General features: G+C 34.1%; 1 protein-coding gene across 1 annotated transcript in view; it reads right to left on the bottom strand.

The window, feature by feature from the left end:
* SCAF11 (SR-related CTD associated factor 11) overlaps window positions 1–24,228 on the bottom strand; it is a 57,858-nt gene that overhangs the window by 26,762 nt on the left and 6,868 nt on the right. Inside the window, 3 exon segments of the mRNA XM_032493260.1 lie at window positions 5,166–5,323; window positions 7,511–7,592; window positions 14,052–14,105. Coding sequence (XP_032349151.1) covers window positions 5,166–5,323; window positions 7,511–7,571 — 219 coding nt within the window. The 5' untranslated portion in view covers window positions 7,572–7,592; window positions 14,052–14,105.

Genomic DNA, 24,228 nt, shown 5'->3' with positions numbered 1-24,228 from the left:
CCAGCTCAGACAAACCCACATTTAAATGTAAGAACAGGAAACCTTCCTTATTTGGGAATTCAGGATTCTTGATTTCTAATATTTCTTGCTTCCTGCTGCTGCTCTATCCTCAATCACAAAGGCTGCCTACCGATAGCCCCTCCTAGAGAGAGAAAGGAAGTGTTAAAGTAAGCGCTTACAGACTAAAGCTCAGCATCTATGCTTTAGGTAGGTTTGTCTGTTCACGGGAATCTCTAGAACATCTCTCTCTCTAACAAGTGAACACATTATATAAAACTGCAATTCAAAATTTAGGAATGCATACCACTAGAGGCTGGTGCTTGTTTTAAAGCTATTCACCAGGACCTATCCTTTCTCGTCGATGCTCCCAAGGTACCTAGCCTGTACCTCTGAAGAAAGTGCTCACCTGCGGTCGGCCTACATGTACACTATCACATTTAACCAGTTCTTCCAAGATAGTACTTGTCAATCCACATTAGTCAAACTATGATTCCTTATAACAGCTTTCAGGGATGTATCCCTACAGGACAAATGGCTGTCGGTGATAGAACTAACAGCAAGAAAGCATTTATCTAACTACTCAAAGGGAATGCTTTCATGCTTTTAAAGATACACTGCAACAGTTGGATAGAATTACTTTATCATCTTCCTTTTCTTTTAACTTTTGATAGTTAAGACTCTCTTTTTCTAGCATAAAAACAGAAAATCCCATAAACTGTCTATACAAATCATTTTACAAATTCTGACATTTAAAACTAGGCCAAAAAGAAATATACATTAATTTACCCAACTGGTAAAAAAAAAAAAAAAAGAATATTAAATGAAAATCTATTACAAATATGCCTTAGGTAATATTCACAGTATGAAAATATTCTTTGCTCTATCAAAGGTTTTACCAAAGGATTAATCCACAGGGTGAAAACAACTGGGGATCTGGAATAATTAGTCACAAATTCAAGTTCTGGAGGAGTCAGAACTAGCAAGCTCTCTAACTCACTTTAAGGATGAAGACAGAAACCCCTGAATCACCTACCACACAGGTTGTAATAATTAATTAAATTAATGTATTTGACAATGCTTTACAAATTACAAAGATAAGGACTAATAGTAGTGCTCCCAAATAAGCTGAAATTATTGTTCACAGAGCACCACATAACAGGGAGGTTTGGTTTACTTCAGCAATAAGGAAAAACTAAAATTTTAGGAAAAATTGTTGGGAAAGTCCAGGCAATAATACTTTGCTGAATTAAGTTACTGAACAGCAATCGAATCACCAGAATGATGTATAAATTTCTACTCACTGCATAAAGGAGTATCTGTATATAAAACACATTAGTATTCAAGAAATAAGTCAACTAGTCATATTTTGATTTTTTTGGTATGTATTATTAATTTAAAAATACATTCCTCGCCTGTCTGCACTGAACACTGCTGTCTGAGTTCTTCAAGAACTGTACATCACCACAGTAAGACTCTTCATTTCTAGCCTCATGAGAGAAAACACCCCTTTGCCAACTGTCCGATTTTGATTTCGTTAACCTTACTGTATCAAACTGAAGCTGTCAGCATTTGATATAAAATGGGGGACTGAGAGAAATACGTTGAGGGAGGATAATTTGCTTACAGTGGGGAAGTTAATCACATTAAAAATTACCTACAAGATAAGGGAAATATTAACATACCTAAAAGAGAAAAGAACCCCCGTGGCAATAAGGAACCTCCTAATCACATATATCACAGGTCCCTTTAAACAGAGCAAAAACTCCGAACTACTTCGAACATGAAGTGTTTCCAAGTCCTCAAGCTTTAGCTGTATAAGGGTCAAAATTTTAACTACCTCTTGGCAACATGTCAAGTAATAAATCTTATTTTCTTCGCCTTTACATAATTATCTACTTTAAAATGTGCAAACTCAAACACTCAAGATTAAACTTATGTGTAAACTAAACACTCTCAATACGTTCAGAATATATTTTTGCCCACAGTATGGATAAAATAAGTACCTTTCTAAATGGCTGATAAACTTTAGTGTATTTAGTTCCAGATTCTCAGTTCTAATGTTAATGCTTTAAATTAACAAGAATAACTTTCCGTACGTGTCAATTAGTGTTTTTGTTTAGATCAATATCCTATTTCTACATAATCATTTTTATTTTATAAACCAACAGGCTTACTATGAGATCCTTGAAACTAAATATAGTCAGAATGGACACATTAAATATCCTGAATCTTTCTGCCCTAGGTAAAGTAGATTCTACGAAATATCTAGAGACTAAATTCAGCTACTTAATCACTTTAAAGTCCTTAGATGGTTTTTATCGTAAGTAACCACAGAACCAAAATTTTAGAGCTTCAAGAGATTGAAACTAATTATGACTCTGGATATAGATACTTTAAGAACATGAGAAATTTCAAGACTGTGTCCAAAATAAATACACTAGACTATTACATACTTTAACTTTACTCGTCTCTTACAGAGAAGTTCTTCAAAGCCTAAAATATGAGGGTGAAAGTAAGTCCCTCTTCTTGGCTCTTGATATCTATTCTGAATCATATTTTAGTGAACCTTGAGTATAAATCTCAGATAGCTCACCTGATTTTCTAAAAGACACACAGACTAGGAAGGTGATCCTGAATACATTTTGTACTTTTTTCTTACTATGTAGATTTCAAACCACTGTAAATTTCACTTTTGATTTCATCCTTCCTAGTATAGAAGTGAACATTACTAAAATTTTAAACTATGGATCAACTTTTAAAAGTTATTTTAATTTCAGGTCATCCCTTGAAGTAATTAGAAACAAATTCAAGTTCAGGATCCTTGCTTTGAATATCAAATAAACATTAACACAGTGATTTAAATGAAAGAATACATAAGAAAGCCTTTGCACAGGGCCTGGCCGGTTAGCAGAGTCTGAATATAGACAACTATTTCTAACTCTGAAATCCTAAGTATATTACATGTCTCTTTTTTAAAAATAGAAAGAGACTGAAGAAAATGAGAGGAAAATCTTAATACCTAATGGCCATGAATAAAAATACTAGTGGACATGAAATCTGCTTCTACTTGTTAGAGTGCTTATATACTTCAAGACATATCTGATTTTTTATCATGCCAATAAAAGATTCAAACTGAACATTTAGTTCAAAGCCTAAGTGATTTCATTAACCAGTATTCATTTATTATTTATGATGAACATTTTATTAGGAGATTGTGCTCTTGTTACTTCTCAACTTTAACTGATTTCTGCTATCCTGATTTGGGACAAAGAAATAATTCAGAATACTCTGTCTACTCTTTGCTTTTGAGGTTCACTACCTTTGCTTAAAGAATACCACAACTCCCTCACTGCCCATCACAGTTTATGTTTGTACAGCAGGTAAGTACTCCTTTTACAAGCAATCTGGCTTCAACAAAATGTTTATATCCCAAAAAGTAACACAAAGAAGGAAAATAGTACATGCAAGAAAAGTGCTGACCACAATACTATGTATGTTATCAAGTATTTTCAACTTAAAAATATTCAACAAGACTTAAAAAACAGACAAGTTCAGCACTGTCTAGTAGTTGAATACGTACACAGTCTACAACCTAGTAGTACCACTTCTAGATACATACCCTAGAGAAACCTGAACTTGTACACCATGATAAAGCTTATGGCTGTATCAAAGATGCATGGAGAGTGTAACGAAGGCTGGAGAATCAAATCTATTTTATAAATTCTATTCTTCATAGACAAAAACATATACTCAAATTACAGTTGCTAAAACTCACAATTATATGGTGACCAAATACAATCTTAGAAGAAGCACTGAATTGAAGACTTCTACCCATCCAGTAATACTGCTTCTCTATTGGAAGCAAAATCTCTTCTATTTTTGAAATATTTAATCACAAAACAAACCATGGTGCAGTACATTCAACACAGAAGAAATCATTAATTGGGTGGCAAAGAAAAATAGGCATTCTTATTTCACTAGTTGATACTCCTAAAAACACAGAGATTTACAATTACATTAAATAATTAAACTCAAAATACTTTTTCACCTACCCTTTGTCCCTTCTTGCCAAAGACCAGTTTAGACTTTAATCTATAATTAGAACTGTTTCCAAGTATACTATTATGAATTCAATTGGTATAGTAAATCCTTTTCCCCGCTCCCAGAACTTGGCCATAGAGTCAGTATATAGTTACGTTCTCCTTTCCACATTATTAATGAAATATGTAAAACAAAGAATTTTGAAAACCCCAATTATGTAATAAGTGTTTAATTCCAATGTGCTTAAAAGGCATCAATTTGAATGTTGCTAATGTTAAAAATATTTTTAAGATTTGTCTCCTTTACTAATTTTTACACACTGACAAATTATTAGCTCAAAAAATACAGCATGATCAATACAACAATTAAAGTTTTATTTCACAATTCACAGCAATTGGGCTCATGACGAGTATTCAGTGTACAGCTTGGCCTGAACTGAATCAACGTAATACATCAGAAGTCCCAGATTGTCCTGTGTCTTAATCATTTACTGTCTATGAAGAACCTCGATAATCTCTAACTCTGAAATTAGTTCATAATAAATTAAAAACAGGAATTAGAAAATGCAGTTGTAAATTTACTTCTGCCTGTTAAGCTATGAGACCTTGGCCAAGTTACAGAACACAAAATCCAAGTTTCCTCATCTGTAAAATGGAAGAACACTATTACATCTGTTCTGGTTATCCCCCAAGGCTGATATATAGAAGAAATGAAATAATCTACGTAAAAATTCTCTGAAAAATAAAAAACACAAAGCAGAGAGAAGGTGTTATTATTAGCATTAAACAGGTATCACCTCAAAAGGGTCAAGTACACTAAAGATGAAATACTGCATTTCCACCAGGAAAAAATACTTAATCTGTTACTTCCATAAAGTTACTAAGATTAACAAAAAAAAGATACGCATTTAAAATTTCTTTTTTATAAAAGACAAAAAGCTGAATATAAAAATTTTAGAAGGAAATAAACTGACAAAATTTGAGCAATACAGGGACATCTGTCCCAAGTGGGGGAAAAAACATTACTGTGAAATAATTTGTGAAAGGCAGTCTCAACTCTTCAGGTGGAACAAAATGCTAGGGAACTAAAATACTGTAATATTTAATACTTATTCTCATACTCACCTCTGCCCATGTAAGAATACAGGTCAAGCAGAATACATGAGTACAGCTTTCTGGAAAACCAATTTCCTTCTCTAACAGACAACTGAGACATATTGGACATCTGTCAGCTTCACTGTACAACAGACAAGTGGTAGCAGTATTATCTTTGTTTTCTTCACCTATAAAGTAAAGAAGCCATATACACTTTCAAGTTCTCCAGACCAAATGGCATGTTTGTGGCAGTATCATGGACTAGATACTTCAAAAGGTTCAAAGTAATTAGATCTTAGATATACCATAAGAAACATTCGACTTGAGCAGCACAACACCCCCAACATTTACTAATTTATATTTTTAATGGAAGAGTGGAAAGAATTTTTCATGAATTTAATTTAAAAATAATTAATAGTCACATGGTTCAAATATTTAAAAGTAAAAAAAAGTTACAGTGATAAATCTCCCACTCAAATCTACCCCCATCCATTCAGCTCCACTCAATTCAACAAGCAACAACTGTTAACTTTGTTCTGTTCTTCCAAAGGCTTTTTTAATGCATAGACAAGCAAATCCCTATATAGATTCTTTCAAACCTTCTTCACATAAATATATATTCTTTCAAACCTTCTTCACATAAACCTCCTTCTACATTTTTTTTTGTTATTGTTTCAACCTATGGATGGGACATCCACTTGTTTTCAACCTTTGGCTGTAACAATGCTGCAATGAAAAACTTTTCATATCACATTTTAATAGTATATCTGTAGGATAAAATCCTAAAAATGGAATTGCTAGATCAATGTGTAAGTGAATTTGTAATCTGAGTAGATACTGCCAAATTATACCCCTTGGGGTTTGTACTAATATAAACATCTACTAGCAATGTAACCAACACATAAAAAAGTATGCATTGCTGGCTCAAGTAAAAGAAACTCCAAGATTCAACATAAAATTAAACAAAAATTAAGAAATGGTCAGCTGAAATGTGCACAGTACATATACCAAGCAAATGAAAAAGGTGGGATCACCCTGGGAGTACGTGTTCATACTAGCGCTCATACCTGGAGACTTAACCTTTGGGACCAACCCAGGCAGGGGAACTGATCCTGGGAGATTCCAATATCAAGCCAAGACCCGCAAATGGGGCTAACATGGTCTCAGCATGGGTTCAGAAAAAAGCAAATACATACAAATCCTCTGGAGGAAAGCATCCCTAATTTAGGCTTTTCCTCAGGAGTCACAGATTAAACCAATCAAACATGAACTTGTCATCAAACACTACCAGAGAAAATACGTTGCCTTGAGTAAGAATCAGCAGAATCAAGAATGTATTTAGATTTACTTTATATTTATATTTTATATGTTATATTTATTTATTATTAATTTATTTAGACATCCACTGGCTTCAAATATCAGAACTTTCAAACACTACACAGAATGACTTAACAGCAGATTAGACCTAGAAGAAAAGAATGTTTATTAACTGGAAGAAAGACTTGAAGAAGTTATCTAGACTTTAAGAGACAGAGAAGGAAATGTAACCTGTGAAAGACAGTTTGGGAAATGAGGTCAGAACCAAATCTAACATATTAATTGAAGTCCAGAAGAAGAGAATAAAGGGGAGGAAATAGTTAAAACAGTAATGGCTGGGAAACGATAAACAAACAAAAACAAACAAAAAACATGATCCAACCGAGAAGGCATGCTAAACAGGAGAAATGAAAGTAATCCATGTCTAGAAAAAATGCAGCAAAACTGTACAACATCAAAGATGAAAATAAGATCTTAAAAGCAGAAAGAGGGGAAAAGATAGATCATCTACAAGGGAATGACAATTAGGCTAAAAACACATTTCTTGACAGCAAATAAGAAAACCAGAAAATGACTAAATAATATCTTCAAAGCTAAGAGACCAAAAAAAAAAAAAAAAACAACAATCCAGAATTATTTATCTATCTTTAAATAGTTTTGAAGAGAAAAAAATTACAAAAACTTAAGAGTTTACTACCAATAGACTTTCACTAAAGGAACTTAAGATTTTTTTCAGGAAGAAGAAAAGAGATGAAGAAAAAACAGAGGACAGTAACAATAAAAACAGAAAAAATACGTCATTCCTAATCAGAAGGGAGCAAAAATGTAAGAAGAAAAGAGCTCAACAAATTAAAAACCTGGACAGATTGAACATAAGACATGAGAAGAGGGGGTGCAAAAAAGTGTGCATTTCTTATTCAGGAAGCTTATTTCAGATTTCAAGAACAAAAAATATGCAAATACAAAAAAACTCCTTGTGTTATTCTGAAATGTACACAAACAGTTTGGAAACACTAAATTTTGCTTTCAATACACAAGCTTTATAAAAATGAAGTTACCTTCCATATCTTCATACTCCTCATCTCCCACATTTAGGGTATATAGAGTTTTCTTCTTCATTTCTCCTTGAAAAATGGTTTCCTATAGGATGAATTATAATAGAGAATTTTTATATTTGCCTTTTCCCAGTAATATATATACACATATATGTATGTGTGTACATATATATGTTAAAAAAATAAAAAAAAACTTGAGCTGTAAGAAGTACTTTACACGTAAAAGAACACAATACAGGCCAAACCAGTACATTTTTCGGAGAATCCAGTACTCTTCATGCTCCTTGCCACCAAGCACACAGTCTTACTGATTGTGAAACTTTATAAAAGTATTAAGCAACAAAGACTAATGATAAACTTTGTGGTACAGACATAAACACAATCGGAGCTTAGAGAAAAGAGGGCAATTTGGACTGGAGTTTTCATTGAATATCATAGGTTATGTGTGTTAAGGAGCTTAGTGCATTTAAGGAGCAACACAGTATGAAGGAATAAAATGGCAGCCAATCTGACAAAGAAGAAGAGCTAAGTGGGGGATTGTGCAACTTTGTGTATGTACTGAGGAAGGATGGGATGTAAGCCAAGAAATTCATCTGAAAGATTACAGAGAGGGTAACAAGAGCAATACAAATCAAGTAGGGCTAAATTACAGATGGATCACGAATGATTGACTGAGAAGTTTAGATTCAATCTTACAGATTCCTCTAAAGAAGACTGACATGATAAAAGTGATGCAAATGGACCTTTTAAAAGAATGATCTGCCCACAAAGCACAGAATGGATTATGGTAGGGAGAGTAGAAGCAGAGATGTTTGCATAGCTAAAGTAATTGGTTGTAAAGTGAATAGAAAAGAAAGAAATTAAAGAGCTGAAGAATTTCTGAGATCTGGTGACTAAATAAATATGGGGAAGGAGTAAAAGATTATTCTGGCCTAGAAGACTAGGAAAATGACTATTACAAGAGGCAAAATGAGAAACAGAGGAAAGAAAGTTTGTTAGTAAAGGGGAACAAATTTATGAGGTAAAATTATTTTTTTAAATCAACTCCTAGAATTCCTTCTTGAATTGATGGAAGACAAGTGACAGCAATGAACTATTCAAATATATTTTCGACTATCTAGGCAAAAGAGACCCCCAATTTCATCCACTATGATTCTTCCATGTGTACACGAAGTGATTTTTCTATTACTTTGTTAAATAATGTACACATGCTAGTTTCCACATTAAAGGTACATATTGCCTAGGAAAATTCTCTAGCAGGTTAAATAAGGAGAAATGCAAAGGTCCATGTTTTGGTTCAAAATCCAAGCAGGAAATAAGAAACTAACACATACAAGAATGATTTAAAGGTTTTAGTAGGTTAAAAATTCAAAATGAGTCAGGACTGGAGTAACTTTTTTTTTTAATTGATTCAATTATAGTCTGCCATAATTAAAGCAGAATGTCAAAAACAAAAATTCCCACTCAGTCTACATTTGCAACATCTGTTTTAGTTCCAGTGCTATTTAGGTATCATGTAACACCTTATAGGCTAAAGTAGATACGCTGGCTTCTTTGAGTGAGATGGACCAAGAGTGGGTTTTAAGCAGAGGCAGCAAAGGGAAAAGCAGAGGCCAGCAGGGAGACTACCGCAGTAATCTAGAGGGGGGATGACAGTGGCTTTACTAGAGTAGTAGCAAGGGTGATGAAAAGTGCTCAGGTTCCAGCAGAGTTTTCAAAATGCAGCCATCAGGACTTGCTGACAGATTGAGTATGGGGTAAGTGTGAGAGAGCAAGAGTCCAGGATAATTCTAAGTATTGACTCGAGCAACTAGAACCATGGAATTGCTGAGAATAGAAGATTACTTTAAAATATTCAGATAGTCATAGGTTACTATTCTTCTCAGTATTTACTCAGAAGGGCAGTATCAATATCACTTGGGAACTTGCTACAAAAGCAAGATACCACAGGCCCCACCCTAGACTAGTGAGCAAGAATCTGCATTTTATCAAGATCTGTACAAGACTCCCATGCACAGTTAGGCCTGAGAGACACTGCTTTAGACAATTTCCCAAGCCACCTGATTCCAGTCATGTTATGCTCCCGCATGAGCTATTAACTGAGTGCAATTCTTTATTTGGGGACATTTGTACCATACCATTTCCCCAATTATCCTAAGAATCTGAGATAAAAAAGTATTTAAATTGGAGTTAATTCCATGTAATAAAATGTCAACTTCAAAATTAACACAACATTTAAAAGCCTAGTAAGTTCTCAGAAGATGTAATATAACCATCCCTTTATGTAGCTGAATAATTTATGTCCTATTGGATAGTCTAAATCTATGCTATTTTCACATTTCCTCCCTGAAGAATAAATATTAAGCTTGTATTTATATATTAATGTGTCAAGTATAATTTATAACTAATATTTCACAATAAATACTGTCTTCTCTGAAGTAGGTAATAACAGTTTATCACTGAGAAACTAAGAGACCTCAATCAAGTTACAGACTGCATTTTCTTATATATTAGAAATCCACTTAAAAAACTATTTTAAGTGTTTCTAATTTTTAGAAGTGTGTGCTTCTTCTTGACTATATCATGTATTAACTGTTTCCATACCTAAAAACAATTATGCCACTTTACCATTCAAAATGAAAGGGTCTTAGCACTTCACTAGATAAAAGTCACAAGTTTCAGTTCAACAACTTATAAATTCATAACTTGTTCATGTTTACCTGTTTTATCTGCCTGGACTCAAATTTTAAATCTAAAACTCCAGGGTTTTTAATACTAGTTTTGCTGCGAATTTCCAGTAATAGAAGAACCGGAATACAATACAGACTCCTGGTTCTAGCCAGTAATTTGTGGTCAATAAAAGACCTAAGAGGTAAGCTGTAGGTGGGCCGGACTACCCTTCCTTATGGTTACCTGAAAAGTTAGATATAATTCAATTTCACAATGTTAACTACTTATGACTGTATAATCATAAGTCATATTCGACCTAGATTACTTATTGGCTGTACTAATAAATTGTTTAAGTTAATTATCTTAAAGTCAAATCAAAATTTCTTTTAATTTTAGTTTACTTCAAATTTAAAAGAATACACGTTCATTCTAGAGTTTAGGTAAGTTGTTTACTTTTCAGATGATTTTAATTTACAAATTTCAATCTTTACTGTCTCTTCCCAGGCTCTCTACCTTTCCAGGTTAAGATATCTTTTTAAGTTTCTTACTCCTATCTTATCTTGAAGTACTTCTATCTTCCAGGCTGCCCTTTTCTACTTCATTATATACTGTTCCTTGTGTGTCAGAAATACTATTCTGAATACATACATAAAGGAGTTTGGGAAGAACGACCCAATATAAAAATTGTATTTATCATAAAAGCCATCAACTTTGATTCTGGAGTGAAAAAAAGCATTGGCACCAACCAGTTTTCAGGAATTCAAAACTCATTTTCCTTCACCAACCCTGGAATACATGGAAAAGTCCTAAGCCAGCATTACAGTGCACTCAAGTAACAGTACTGTATAAGACAGTTCAGTTCTCTAGAATAGTGTTGCCCAATACGGAATTGCTCTATCAAGCACTTGAAATGTGGCTAGTGGGAGTGACGACCTTAATTTTTATTTAAATTTTAATTGATTTAAAAGCAGTCCAATGTGTCAACTGGTTAGTATACTCTACTAGACAGCACAGCTCTCGGACGTAACCACCACTCTCTATGAAAGAAAACTGTTTCAAGTTATACCTGGGATGCTAACAATGTATCTTCTACTGCAGTAACTGCTAGGGCCCTTCAAGCTTCAAAGAATCAGAGAAGGGGCCAGAGGTTCCTGGGAATAGAAACTAACTTTTTAGCCTTGGCTGGCTGTTTAAAATTCCTATCCTTCTTCCTTTCTCTTCATCTTTTTCTCTTCCAAAGTCTGTTTCCTTCCACGTACTACAAAACAGATCACCTTTCCTTTCCAGTTCACTTCAAAACTCCCTCTGCTTGCTTCCTTTTACTGTCCTTCATGCAAGCCCACGGTACCTAAAGATGTCGAAATCCTAGTTAAGACTACGAATATTAGAATTCAACAGACTGAGATTCAAATCCTAGCTCCAAAGCCATGCAATAAATGGCTGTTATTATCATTACTATTACTGCTAGTAAGAACAGAGCAATTGGGAAGAGTAATAAAATTGTTGCTTGCCCAGTTTGTTTTCCCTAGACAAAACTGGAAGAGAAAGGTAAACACAAGACAAAAAAAAAAATACAAATCAATATTTCAGAATAACAACTAAATTGATCAAGTCTACTAATATTTTGTCAAAAGGGTACAATCAGATCCTTCTGGTACAAAGAAAAAAGAAGAGGGACATATGAATGGCCACGAGGAAGTTGAACTCTAGTTCCCTCACTTCCAAACTCAATCCTGCCATTACAGACTACATCACAGAAGGGCACTGATAAGATAAACGAGAGCCAGGGTTGAATGAAAGGGATACCAGGGAAAGAGCTATGCTGCACATATTCAAGCCAAGGACAAAGTACACTTCAAGAAGGTGCTAAATACTATATTGATTCATATGGCTAAGGTCTTCAAGAATCCAGCAACTCTCAGGACCTCTCTCAGATAGTCTACTTCTCTTTATCCTTTATTTCTAATCCTCTATCCAAGCAAGATAAACTAGTCCCCAATCAACCCTCTGTGCAAAAAATTCAATTTAAAAAAGAGAGAGCATTTAATAGGGTACTTTGGTGTACTTCAGTGATTCATGACTTGGGCACTGGTATCAGGAAAATGTGTTTATGACTGTCTAGCAATAACAAGTATTCAAATGTTTACCATTACTATGAATGCAGGATCTTCCATCCCAATCCCCGTCTTAAATAAAATCATTAAATGCCTACCAATTAACTGCTCAAAAATCTGATACTCCCTCTAAGAATGTAATTTTCATTTTCCCCAGGAGAAACCACAGACAAGGCTACTTCCTATTGATGTCTAGAGAGGGACACTCTCCACTATTATAGGCCAGTGGTCGAAAAACTGGCTGAGTGTTTCTGTAAATAAAGTTTTGTTGAGGAACAGCCATGGTCATTCCTCTATGGCTGCTTTTGCACTACAGTGGCAAAGCTGGATAATTACCACAAAAATCATATACTTCGCAAAGCCCTTTGATAATTACAATCTGGCCTTTTTCAGAAAAAGCTTGTCAATCTTATTAAAGACCATAGAAGACTGCCTGCCTATTTTGGATATGTGGCTCAGTCTCTCACTGCAGAGAGCCCCTCAAGCTTTCTTAAGTATAGGCATCCATGTACATTTGTATTCAACCTGTACTATGGCACGACAGCTACTTACTAGATAGCTGAGTCAATGGTTCTGCAATGCTGTCCTGGAGTTTCCTTAAAATTCCCCTGAAGGCTATGTGATTTTGTTGATTTATCTACATTTATTTTATCAATCTGGCTTAAACGATCATGGATATTTGCACTTCAGAGTGAGGTTAAGGCAATTAACTCCTTCAGCTTGATGGTTATTTCCCTTCCAGTTTCTTTGCTACATAATCAACTGACTCCTGCTTCTGTGTCACTGCTAATTTTTTAAATCTCATTCAGAATGCTCGCAAAAATTTTTTTCCTTCCTGATTTCCACAATATAACAATTTTATCAGACTTTGTAAGCAGACTTTGCAGCAAATGAATTATTTCGACAAGTTTTTGTTTAGAATAGCCTTCACTGGTATGTTTGGTGCTGGAGCTTTAATTCTAACACTCTTTAGTATAGACAGGAAGATCCCTTTAGCACAGGTTTTAGAAAAGAACTGGGTTCAAATATCACTAGTTGGCCACTTAACTAGTCATGTGACAAATTCTTCAAGCTTGTTTCCCCATCTATAAAATGGAGTAGTGGTAACCATTTCAGTCATTATAAGGATTAAATAACTACATAATCCACTTAAAGTTTTCAGCACCCAGACTAGCACAGAGAAGTACTCAACAATCAGCGTGGGTGCGCGTGTGCACACACACATGAATACCTCCCCACCCTAAATGGATTCCAGGTATATCACAGGATTCAAGATTAATAAATCTGTATGACTCTCATTACTCATAGATTTTCATTATTAAAAAAACAAAATTTTAAAACTCCTGTATTTCAAAGAATAATCACATATAGAAAAAACAGTATGAATAGTTTACAAAATTTAAATTGTCAAACAGTTCAAGTAGATCTTATACAAGAATAAATAAGTTCTTTATTCTATACTGATAAAATTCATCAAGATTCCTGTTTATCTGGAAATAAAAATGTTGACGCAAGATACAAAATCTAGGACTCAAAAAGAAAACAGCCCTAGGATTTTTGCATCTTATTTTCTACTTTATATAGGTATATTTTCTACTTTGTATAGATAAAAACACTACATGGTATACATAACATATGGCAACTCTAGCAAAAACAAGAGGTCATGTTTAAGGAACGCTACAACCACAATTTCCTAGGTGGTACTTAAAAGTGTCATTAAAGTTTTTAATACGTATACAAATATTCACAAGGCTTCTTACCCTTAAGATTCTTCAGGTTGAGCAGTCAAGTAATCGGTTTGCCATCAAACTATTCTGGAGAGGGAATTATGAAAATTAGTCCTATCTCACTTCACTCTCACCCAGCTGCTCTCTTACTTAAGTTTAGAAAAAATGAGAATAGTAAAGTATAGAGAACTATTTATCACAGAGGACCCTCCAAGGTGTGTGTGATTTATTTAGAATATAAGACACTTTGACAGAGTGACTGTATACCTGCAAATATGAAGACACACACAGGTTCTGAAAGCAAACAATAATGAAAACATCTTGTTCAGTGAGAGAGAAGCACAAGAAATCACATTTCAGCACACAGGAAGAAAACAACTGAAAATAAAGCAATGGAGAATTAGAAAAATATGAACCCCAACAAATAAATAGATTAGTCTTATTACCTAAGAAGGCAATTTAGAAAAAGATATACAAGAAGATATTTAAACAGCCCAGAAACTCAACAACTACTAGTATTTAAATTACTTTCTGAACTCTGTATCTTAAGTATTCTTAATCAGTAACCGCTTTTCTCTTTTTTTCAACAGGCTCCACACCAGACTCCCCATGTCTACAGCCAGTTAGTTAAGTTAAACGTTTAGTCAGTGCTCCCTATTTTTGAGGCACCACTAGGCCTTAAGCACTGATGCACCTGAGGAAAACAAAAACCAACAACTACAACAGAGGACAGCAGGTGCTGTGACGGAGGTAAGCATGTGGTGTTGTAAATGCACACCACGATCAGCAAGTCCTTGCAGCATACGCCTTCGTAAAAAAAGGCTTCCCAACTGAGACCGAAGGATTTAAAATGTATTTTTCTAACTGTGCCCCCTAACTATTCTGTACCATTATTGCATTTCCATCTTTAAAGGACTCAGAAATGGAATTGTGAATTTTAACATGATAGTGAGGATTTTGATTTTCAAAACAAAGGAAGGATACATGCAAATAAGAGCACACACGTAAGTAGATTTCCTGGCCATTTTACACTTCCTATATAGAAATGACCATTAAGCAAACATAAAAGATACACTGTGCCTGACCCCACACAATAAAGGTACATCCTCAGAAAAAGCTTTTCAGACAATATTTGAACAAAGAGGTAAAAAGAAGTACCTTTTCTCTTTCCTTGAATTTTATAAAATAGTACATTTTCACACAATTACTTGAGTATATTAATATCTAACTGAACACCATGAATTACAAAAAAATAACTTATAGGTCTTTAATAAATAAAATGTTTGTCCCATCAGTGCACCTATTTTTCTCTATATTCGTAACCACAATAGTTACAAATTTTTCAGTATCATATTTCTTATGTTAAAAACAGAAGTCTTAATCAGAAAGAAATTCAATGGAGAAACAACAAATAAGAATATCTATTTATAGGAACAGCAACAAAATTTTCATTTCTGCCAATGGTTTCAATTTCACCCCAACTTTATAAATACCAACCAACAGTAAAACTGAAATGGATATAAAACTTAGAAGACTTTCAATCTTCTAAGATTGAAAGTATATCCAGGAAGTGAATATATACTTCAGAACATCTCCAAAACTCTTGCACAGTGTCTGCAACAAGTGAGTGCCAAAAGAGTCCACTAATATGAAATGTTATCTCATACCAATAACCTAATTATTGAAATAAGTCATTTTAAAAAGGTTAACATGAATAAACCCCAAAACATTTCCTAAGTGAAAAGCAAGCCAGAAATCCTCAGGCAGAAAACAGATTAAATTGAAAACAGGAAAACAGTTTTTCAAATGTAATATAATTTTGGAAAATTAGAGTTCATGAAAACAATGCTTTAATCTAAAAGAAAAATTAATGTTCCTATTTCCTTCTACGTTTAATGAAGCATCATCTCAACAGGGCTTGCACTGTTATACACAGCAAGATCACATATATGTTGGAAAAAAATGACAGGATATACACACCATGTTTAAAATACAAAAGAGATTCAAGCTGTCATTACATTCTAAAACAGATAATAAGTGAAACTGAGGAGTTTCTGTTCTGCGTAAAATGGAATAAGCACATTCTACCTTGTTAATCTCACTGAATGAAACTATAAAACCTAGACAGAATAAGTGAACAGCTAACTGAAAATTAAAAGGTAAATAATAACAGGTAGATTAGGGAAGAGCCCAGGATCTGGTATGTAATCTGGTAGTGAGTTACAATTTTTTCCCATTCAGTTCTGTCCCCAGCCTGGGCCTGATGAAGCTTGACATTTGAAAGAGAGAGAGAGAGAGAATTCTAGGGAAAGCCCTCTAGCTCTGCCCAGGCAGTGGGGAAAGGTCTCCTTACAACTCAGGTGAGGGAAACTTCTATTTTCCTTACTGCTCTTCATTCCCCGTGCCCCAGTTGCCAGGGAACCCTGGGGCAGGGATGGCTGCAACAGTGGCAGCAGCAGGCCAGCAGAAGCCTAATACTCGGAGGGAAAGGGATCATCCTCATGGACTGAAGAAACTGTGGGCTAATCTCATTGATTTTTTTCTCCTGTCTTCCTGTCACTTGGCTCCAGATGCAATTGTGGAAAGTACATACTACAGTGGAATAAACAAAGACTGAGCTTTCTAGCTAGAAAACAGAAAAGGGACCCCCAGGGACCTAGAGAATACCATGGACATAATAAAGATGAAAGAGCTTGACACAGTAACCTGTAAGTTGTTCAAAATGTCCAAAACACAATCCAAAATTACTTGGCATAGAGAGAACTGGAAAATCTCAAATGCTAATGGGAAAAGACAATCAACATAAACCAACAAGATGACACAGATATTAGAACACTGGGTGAATTGCCTGACAATGATTTAAATAAAGCAGGTATAAAAATGTTTCAACAAGTAAAAGCAAATAAATACTCTTGAAACAAATGGAAAGCTAGAAAATCAGAGCAAAGAAAGAGAAGCTATAAAGAGTGGCCAAATGGAAATTTTAGAACTGAAAAATGCAGTAACTGAAATAGAAAATACACTAGACAGACTCAATAGCAGAATGGAAATTCTTGAAGATGTATCAATAGAAATTACCCAATCTGGAATGTAAATTGGTGCAGCCACTATGGAAAACAGTATAGAGGTTCCTTAAAAAAACTAAAAATAGACTTGCCATATGATCCAGCAATCCCATTCCTGGGTATATATCTGAAGAAAACTATTTAAAGATACATGCACCCCAATGTTCATAGCAGCATTATTTACAATAGCCAAGACATGGAAGCAACCTAAATGTCCATCAACAGATGACTGAATCAAAACTATGTGGTATATATGTACAACATAATACCACTCAGCCATAAAAAAGAATGAAATAAAGCCATCTGCAGCAACATAGATGGACCTGGAGATTGTCATACTAAGTGAAGCAAGCCAGAAAGAGAAAGACAAATATTACATGGTATCACTTATACGTGGAATCTAAAGTATGATACAAATGAATTTACAAAACAGAAACAGACTCACAGGCATAGAAAACAAACTTATGGCTACCAAAGGGGAAAGGGAGTAGGGGATAAATCAGGAGTTTGGGATGAGCAGATACAAATGACTATACATAAAACAGATAAACAACATGGTCCTCTTGTATAGCACAGGGAACTATATTCAGTATCCTGTAATAATCTATACTCAAAAATATGAAAAAGAATATATATACATATACAACCAAATCACTTTGCTGTATACCAGAAACTAACATAACATTGTAAATCACATATGCTTAATTAAAAAAATTAAGAAAATTTTAAAAATTACCCAATCCAAACAGCAGAGAGAAAAACATTGGGGAAAAGAATCATTAGTGCCTCAGGAACTGTGCAAAGCCTTAATGTCCATGTCAAGAACTCAAGGAGAGGAAAATGAGTGCAGTGGGGGAAAAAAAAGAAAGGAAAGGAAAAGGAGACAAGAAGAAATAATGGCTGGAAACTTCCCAAATTTAATGAAAGACATAAACCCCTATATTCAAGGAACTCACAAATCCAAACAGGAGAATTCCAGTGAAATTCATACCTGGACACATCACAGTCAAATTGCTGAAAATTACAAAGGAAAAATCTGAATATGATGAATTTGTAGTTAAAAGTCTTCCAAAATAGAAATCTCCAGACCCAGACAATTTTCCTAGTGAATTTTACTCAGTGCTTAATCTTTCAGAGTTTGTAAGATTATTCATTTCATTTCATTTCATCAATTCATTTTATAAGTCTAGCATTATTACCCTGATACCAAAACCAGACAAAGACGTACAAGAAAAAACAAACTGATTTCATCAAAGTAAATAAACTATGGTATATTCATCCATACTATGGAATACTACTCAGTCACAAAATGAAATAAACTGGTGTTGCACTCAACAACTTAGGTGAATCTTAAAGGCAATATATTGAGTGAAAGAAGCTAGTCTCAGAAGATTACATACTACCTAACTGCATTCAATATGACGTTCTCAAAAGGTCAAAACTGTAGTGACAAAGAACCATTATCAGTGGCTGCCTGGGTTAGGGGAAGGTTTCACTATAAAGATAGCACAAGGGAGTTTTCTGAGTGTGATAGAGCCATTCTGAATCTTGACTCTGGTGGTGCTGAAACAAATCTATATGTGTATTAAAATTCACAGAACTACATATCCAAAAAAGGTCAATTTTACAATATGTTACTAAGTGTTAAAATGTTTTTAAAAGTAAAACATGTGAGAGCGATTTCAGGCTAGAATATAAATTAGCTTTTTCAACAAAGAGAGTCTTTCACTGACAATTTCATACTCAGTCTTTCCAATGGATCTTTATCACCAACACATAAAGACCACCCAAATTACATCGCCACATTTGGCTTGAGAGGTATCTGAGGGTTCCTGCACTTCTATAGCACTGGAAAGCATGACAGACAACACATATCTATTGAGTGGGGAGACACAGAGATTAAAAAGCAAGAGACACAACTTCCCAACCCCACTAAATCCTAAGACAGAGTTGTAGAAACAGATCAATTCCAAGACCCTAGTGATGGGACAGAGCTAGCAGATCTTTCATTGTATGGGGGAAGATAGGAATTACAATTGGCTCCCAGCTGAGTTACACTCTTACATGATAGTTGTCCACTCTATGAGAAGAATATACCTACAATGCAATGTGTATTAAAAAAAAGAAAAGTGAGTGCCTTCTAAGTGCCTGGATAGCTTAACCATAAAGCGTTTGGAATGCTATCATAATGTATACAAGCTTTCACTATTTTCTCTAAATGAAACAGTAGAACAGTAGCATATTATATGTCCTCCAATATTTCAATATATATTTATGCAATTCTTCTCTAATAAATCCCACCTCTGCTTAAGGTATGAAGGAGGGAACAGAAGGAGGAGGTGATTATGTAATCTTCATTTGTCCTTGAGATTCTCACTCCCATTTCCTCATCCTCATTTACATTACTAATTTAAATGACTAAAGCTCTTTACATTTTTTATTTCTTTCCATCAGTCATCCCTCAACATGTATCACAGGTCTGTTGGAGGCAAGAATTACAAATCTTGAAAAGCAGAATTTACATTTAGAAGATTAGGCCTCATGCTTATTAGAGACAAAAAAGGAAAAAGAACAGTGAGGTGTTAAGAGATTCACCTCACAACAAACCTCCCAAAAGGACTATAGGAGCCCTTGGGATCAATAACAATGTACCCTCATATCTGGCGAGCAGAATAACCAAGAGGAAAAGGGGTCCTGGAAAGAAGTATGGAAGCAAAGAACTAGTGTCTTTTTATACTTTTCTTCTAATCCAAAACAGGAAAACTGTAAACTATTTCTTTAATTTAACCCTTAATCTTGCTCAGAGAGTCTCCTGAATTGAAATGGTAATCCCTGTCTAACTATCTCCCAAAAAAGGAGATGGGAAAATTACGTAAAGCACAAAAAACATTTGCAAATAAACAAACAAATCCTAAGAATTAAAGAAGAGAAATTACTGACAATAAATTACCACACACAAATGCTTGTTATAAAGGAATGGAAATGGATTTCATCTATAGCAGTAGGGGGAAAAAGGGCAGTGTTCAAACACTGCTTCTGAAACACTGCTCTGTTCTGGTTAAAAAGATTTTTGAAAACCTTATATTATTATAATTTCAACTCTAGAAATTAGTCTCTTTTTTGTACAGATGCTAAATGTCATTCCTTGACCGGTTCCTCAAGAAACGTCATTTCCATTCTGGTACAAGTTGTTATAGCAAAACTAATATGGGGGGGTGGGGGTGGGAACTGCTTTGTGTAGTACACAGGACATCCACTCTCTCTTTACTCTAGCTATAACTATCATCTGAATTTATTACATTCATCCCAGGCAGCTATCTCTGAGATAAATACAACTTTATGATGCTACATAAGTATATAATCAATGCGTTCTCAAATGACTTTTTCACATATAAAGAAGCATTTCACAACCCTACTCCTATGATACACTACTATTCTAACCTAGAAATATGTTATTACGTACTATGAAATCTTATTTTTAAAAAAAGCAAAAATCTCCCACTCCTCCATACTAGCATCAGGCACAGGCAAATACAGGAATTTTCTCCTAAATGTAATCTTATTTCAAATGCTTCAAATGTCCCTAAAACTGGACTTTTGGGTATGCCTTTCACACTGTTTCTAGCTATTACTTTCTGATATATTGTAAGTTATCTCATTTAACTCTTAACAGTATTTTGTGACGAAGATATCTTCATTTTACATACAGTGAAGTTAAGGAACTTGTCCAAGGTCACAAGCCAGTGGTAAGCAGGAGGATTGGAACTCATTTGCCCTTTGCCAGAAAATAAAACAAATACTAACTCAAGTCACTAGATAGTAAAAATATTCAAACAACGAGAACTGGTAACACTCTTAATGACTCAAGTGACTTCAAAACTGTTAAGCTGTTACCTGCTTTACTATATTTCAGGATCCAGCACCATGCCTTCAAATGAGTGTCCAATAAACAGCTCTGAATGAATGATTTATGTATATGTTTAACAACTATAGGTAATATTTACTCAGCACATTTGTCAGGCATGGTTTTAAACTAACTATATAAATAAGCTATGCTGCATGGGAAAAAAAAGTAACAATTCTGAAATGAATGAGAAGAAGGAGGTTCTTAGCAGATAAAGAGTAACTAAAGAAATAAAAGAAAGAAATAAAAGGAAGGAAGGAAGGAAGGAAGGAAGGAAGGAAGGAAGGAAGGAAGGAAGGAAGGAAGAAAGAAAGAAAGAAAGAAAGAAAGAAAGAAAGAAAGAAAGAAAGAAAGAAAACAGAAATTTTAGAACAGAATAATTCAATGCCTGAAATAAGGTCTCAACAACAGAATGGAAATGCAAAGGAGTAAGTCCGTGAATGTGAAGATACATCAATAGAAATGATCTAATTTGAAGAACAGAGAAATAAAAGCCTGGAAGAAAATGAAGGGTCTCAGGGTCCTAAGAACAACATTCAAAGTTCTGTTCATGTCCAGGAAAAGGAGAAAGAGATTGGTACAGAAAAAAATATTTCAAGAAATAATGTCCAAAAACCTCCCTAACTTGGTGAAAGGCACAAATTTAAAAATTCACAAAGTTCAGTGTACCTCAAATAGGATTAACTCAAAAGAAAGATAAACATACCCAGACAAATCATAATCAATTGCAGAAAAGCAAAGATAAAGGAAAAAAATTTTAAAGTAGGTAAGAGATATACAACACACAGGTAGAACAAATGATTCAAATTACTGTAAACTTCTCACCAGAAATAATGGAATCCAAGAGGATGGCAGGACATCTTTAGAAAAAAATTGTTAACCCAGAATTCTATCTCCAGTGAAGAAATTCATCAGAAATGAAAAGACATTTCAGTTAAGAGAAACAAAGAGAATTTATCACCAGCAGGGCTACTTTAAAAGACAGGCTAAAGCAAGTTCTTCAGAATGAAGAGAAATGATACAAAACTTGAAATTTCATTAACAAAGAAAAACAACAAAAATAATAATAAATATTTAGGAATATAGGAAACTATTTTTTTTCTCCTAAGTCCTTTAATAAAAGATGCATGATTACTGAAAGCAATCAATTGTCTGATGGGGTTTTCACTGCGTGTGTATGTGTAATACATGTGACAACTATAAGATAAAGGTCACTGGGGGAATTGCAGGGCTTCGACATTTACTTCAAGTGGTAAATATTAATTCTAGGTAGACTGTGAATCTTTTGGCATACATATCATAATCCCCAGAGCAACAGTGTCTAATAGAAACATAATGTGAGCTATATATGCAAATTTAAACTTTTTAATAGCCATATTTTAACAGTTAAAACAAATAAAGCCACTTTAATATATTTTATTAACCCTGTAAATTCAAATATTAACATTTCAACATGAAATCAATAAAAAATTTATTAAATGAGACATTTTACATTCTTTTTGTGGTAGTAAGTCTTTGAAATCTATATATCTTACACTTACTGCATGCTTTCAAGTTGTCAAGAGCAGACCTAAAGCAATCACTAAAAATAATATGCAGAGATATAGCCAAAAAAAGGCAATAGATATTTAAAGTAGAATACTATAATACATTCACACAATCCAAAAAAGGCAGTAAATGGGAAATAAAGGAGCATATCATACCAATAATTATATTAAATGCAAATAATCTACACATACCAATTAAAAGATTGTCAAATTGGATTTTTAAAAAAGACTAACTTACATGCTGCCTTCGAGAAACTCACTTTATTTTTATTTTTTTAACATTTTTTATTGAGTAATAGTCATTTCACAATGTTGTGTCAAATTCCAGTGTAGAGCACAATTTTTCAGTTATACATGAACATACATATATTCATTGTCACTTTTTTTTCACTGTGAGCTACCACAAGATCTTGTATATATTTCCCTATATTTCCCTGTGCTATACAGTATAATCTTGTTTATCTATTCTACATTTTAAAATCCCAGTCTGTCCCTTCCCACCCCCCTCCCCCCTGGCAACCACAAGTTTGTGTTCTATGCCTATGAGTCTGTTTCTGTTTTGTGTTATTTATTTATTTATTTATTTATTTATTTATTTATTTATTTATTTATTTATTTATAGATTCCACCTATGAGTGATCTCATATGGTATTTTTGTTTCTCTTTCTGGCTTACTTCACTTAGAATGACATTCTCTAGGAACATCCATGTTGCTGCAAATGGCGTGATGTTGTCAGTTTTTGTGGCTGAATAGTATTCCATTGTATAAATATACCACATCTTCTTTATCCAGTCATCTGTTGATGGACATTTAGGCTGTTTCCATGTCTTGGCTATTGTAAATAGTGCTGCTATGAACACTGGGGTGCAGGTGTCATTTTGAAGTAGGGTTCCTTCTGGATATATGCCTAGGAGCGGGATTCCTGGGTCATATGGTAAGTCTGTTCCTAGTCTCTTGAGGAATCTCCACACTGTTCTCCACAGTGGCTTTCCTTGCTTCCCTCTTCCACTCTTAATGATTTAGATGTCTTCTTTTACAATTTTGTGTTTATTCTATTTGTAATTCATGGTAGTTATCACCTTTCCAGTTATGAGTTTCTCATTTTTGCAGCATCCTGCTTCTTTTCTGTTTAGAGTAGATGAGAAACTCACTTTAAATAGAAAGACATAGATAGGTAAAAATAAAAGTAAGGAAAAAATGTCATGCAAATAATAATCAAAGAAACTTGGAGTGACTGTATTAATATGAAATGTATTATAAACTTCTTTTAAATGTTTGAATTTATTTCTGCTTCATGGTCAGTTTCAGTTTGATCTAGTTCCGTAGCGGTTTCGAAACAATAAAGATATTTTCTGTTTCATGCATTTCCTCATATTACTCATGTTGATGTCTAAGTAACTGTGTGGCCTAATTCATTAAGGCTGTGCTATCTGAAGGTTTTTGGGTGAATGATAGCTTACAAAATTTTTAAGTTATTAATATTTTATTCCCCGTTAGAACAGCAGTTTAAAGGAACAATTTTCTTGACATGCCATCCAGGCATACAAACTAGCGTTACAAGTATATTTAGGTTAACACATCGCACATAATTTGTAAGCTGTTTCACTGACCCCAGAGAATTTTCAAAGCAGTGTTGCTGTGGCTGCTGTCTTTAATGTTTATATTTCTGTTTTTGTTTACTTTAAGCTGCTGA

This window comes from Camelus ferus, chromosome 12 (assembly GCF_009834535.1).
Source record: "Camelus ferus isolate YT-003-E chromosome 12, BCGSAC_Cfer_1.0, whole genome shotgun sequence".
NCBI lineage: Eukaryota > Metazoa > Chordata > Mammalia > Artiodactyla > Camelidae > Camelus > Camelus ferus.
The sequence above is the reverse complement of the archived record's forward strand: the minus strand, read 5'-3'. Positions and strand labels throughout refer to the sequence as shown.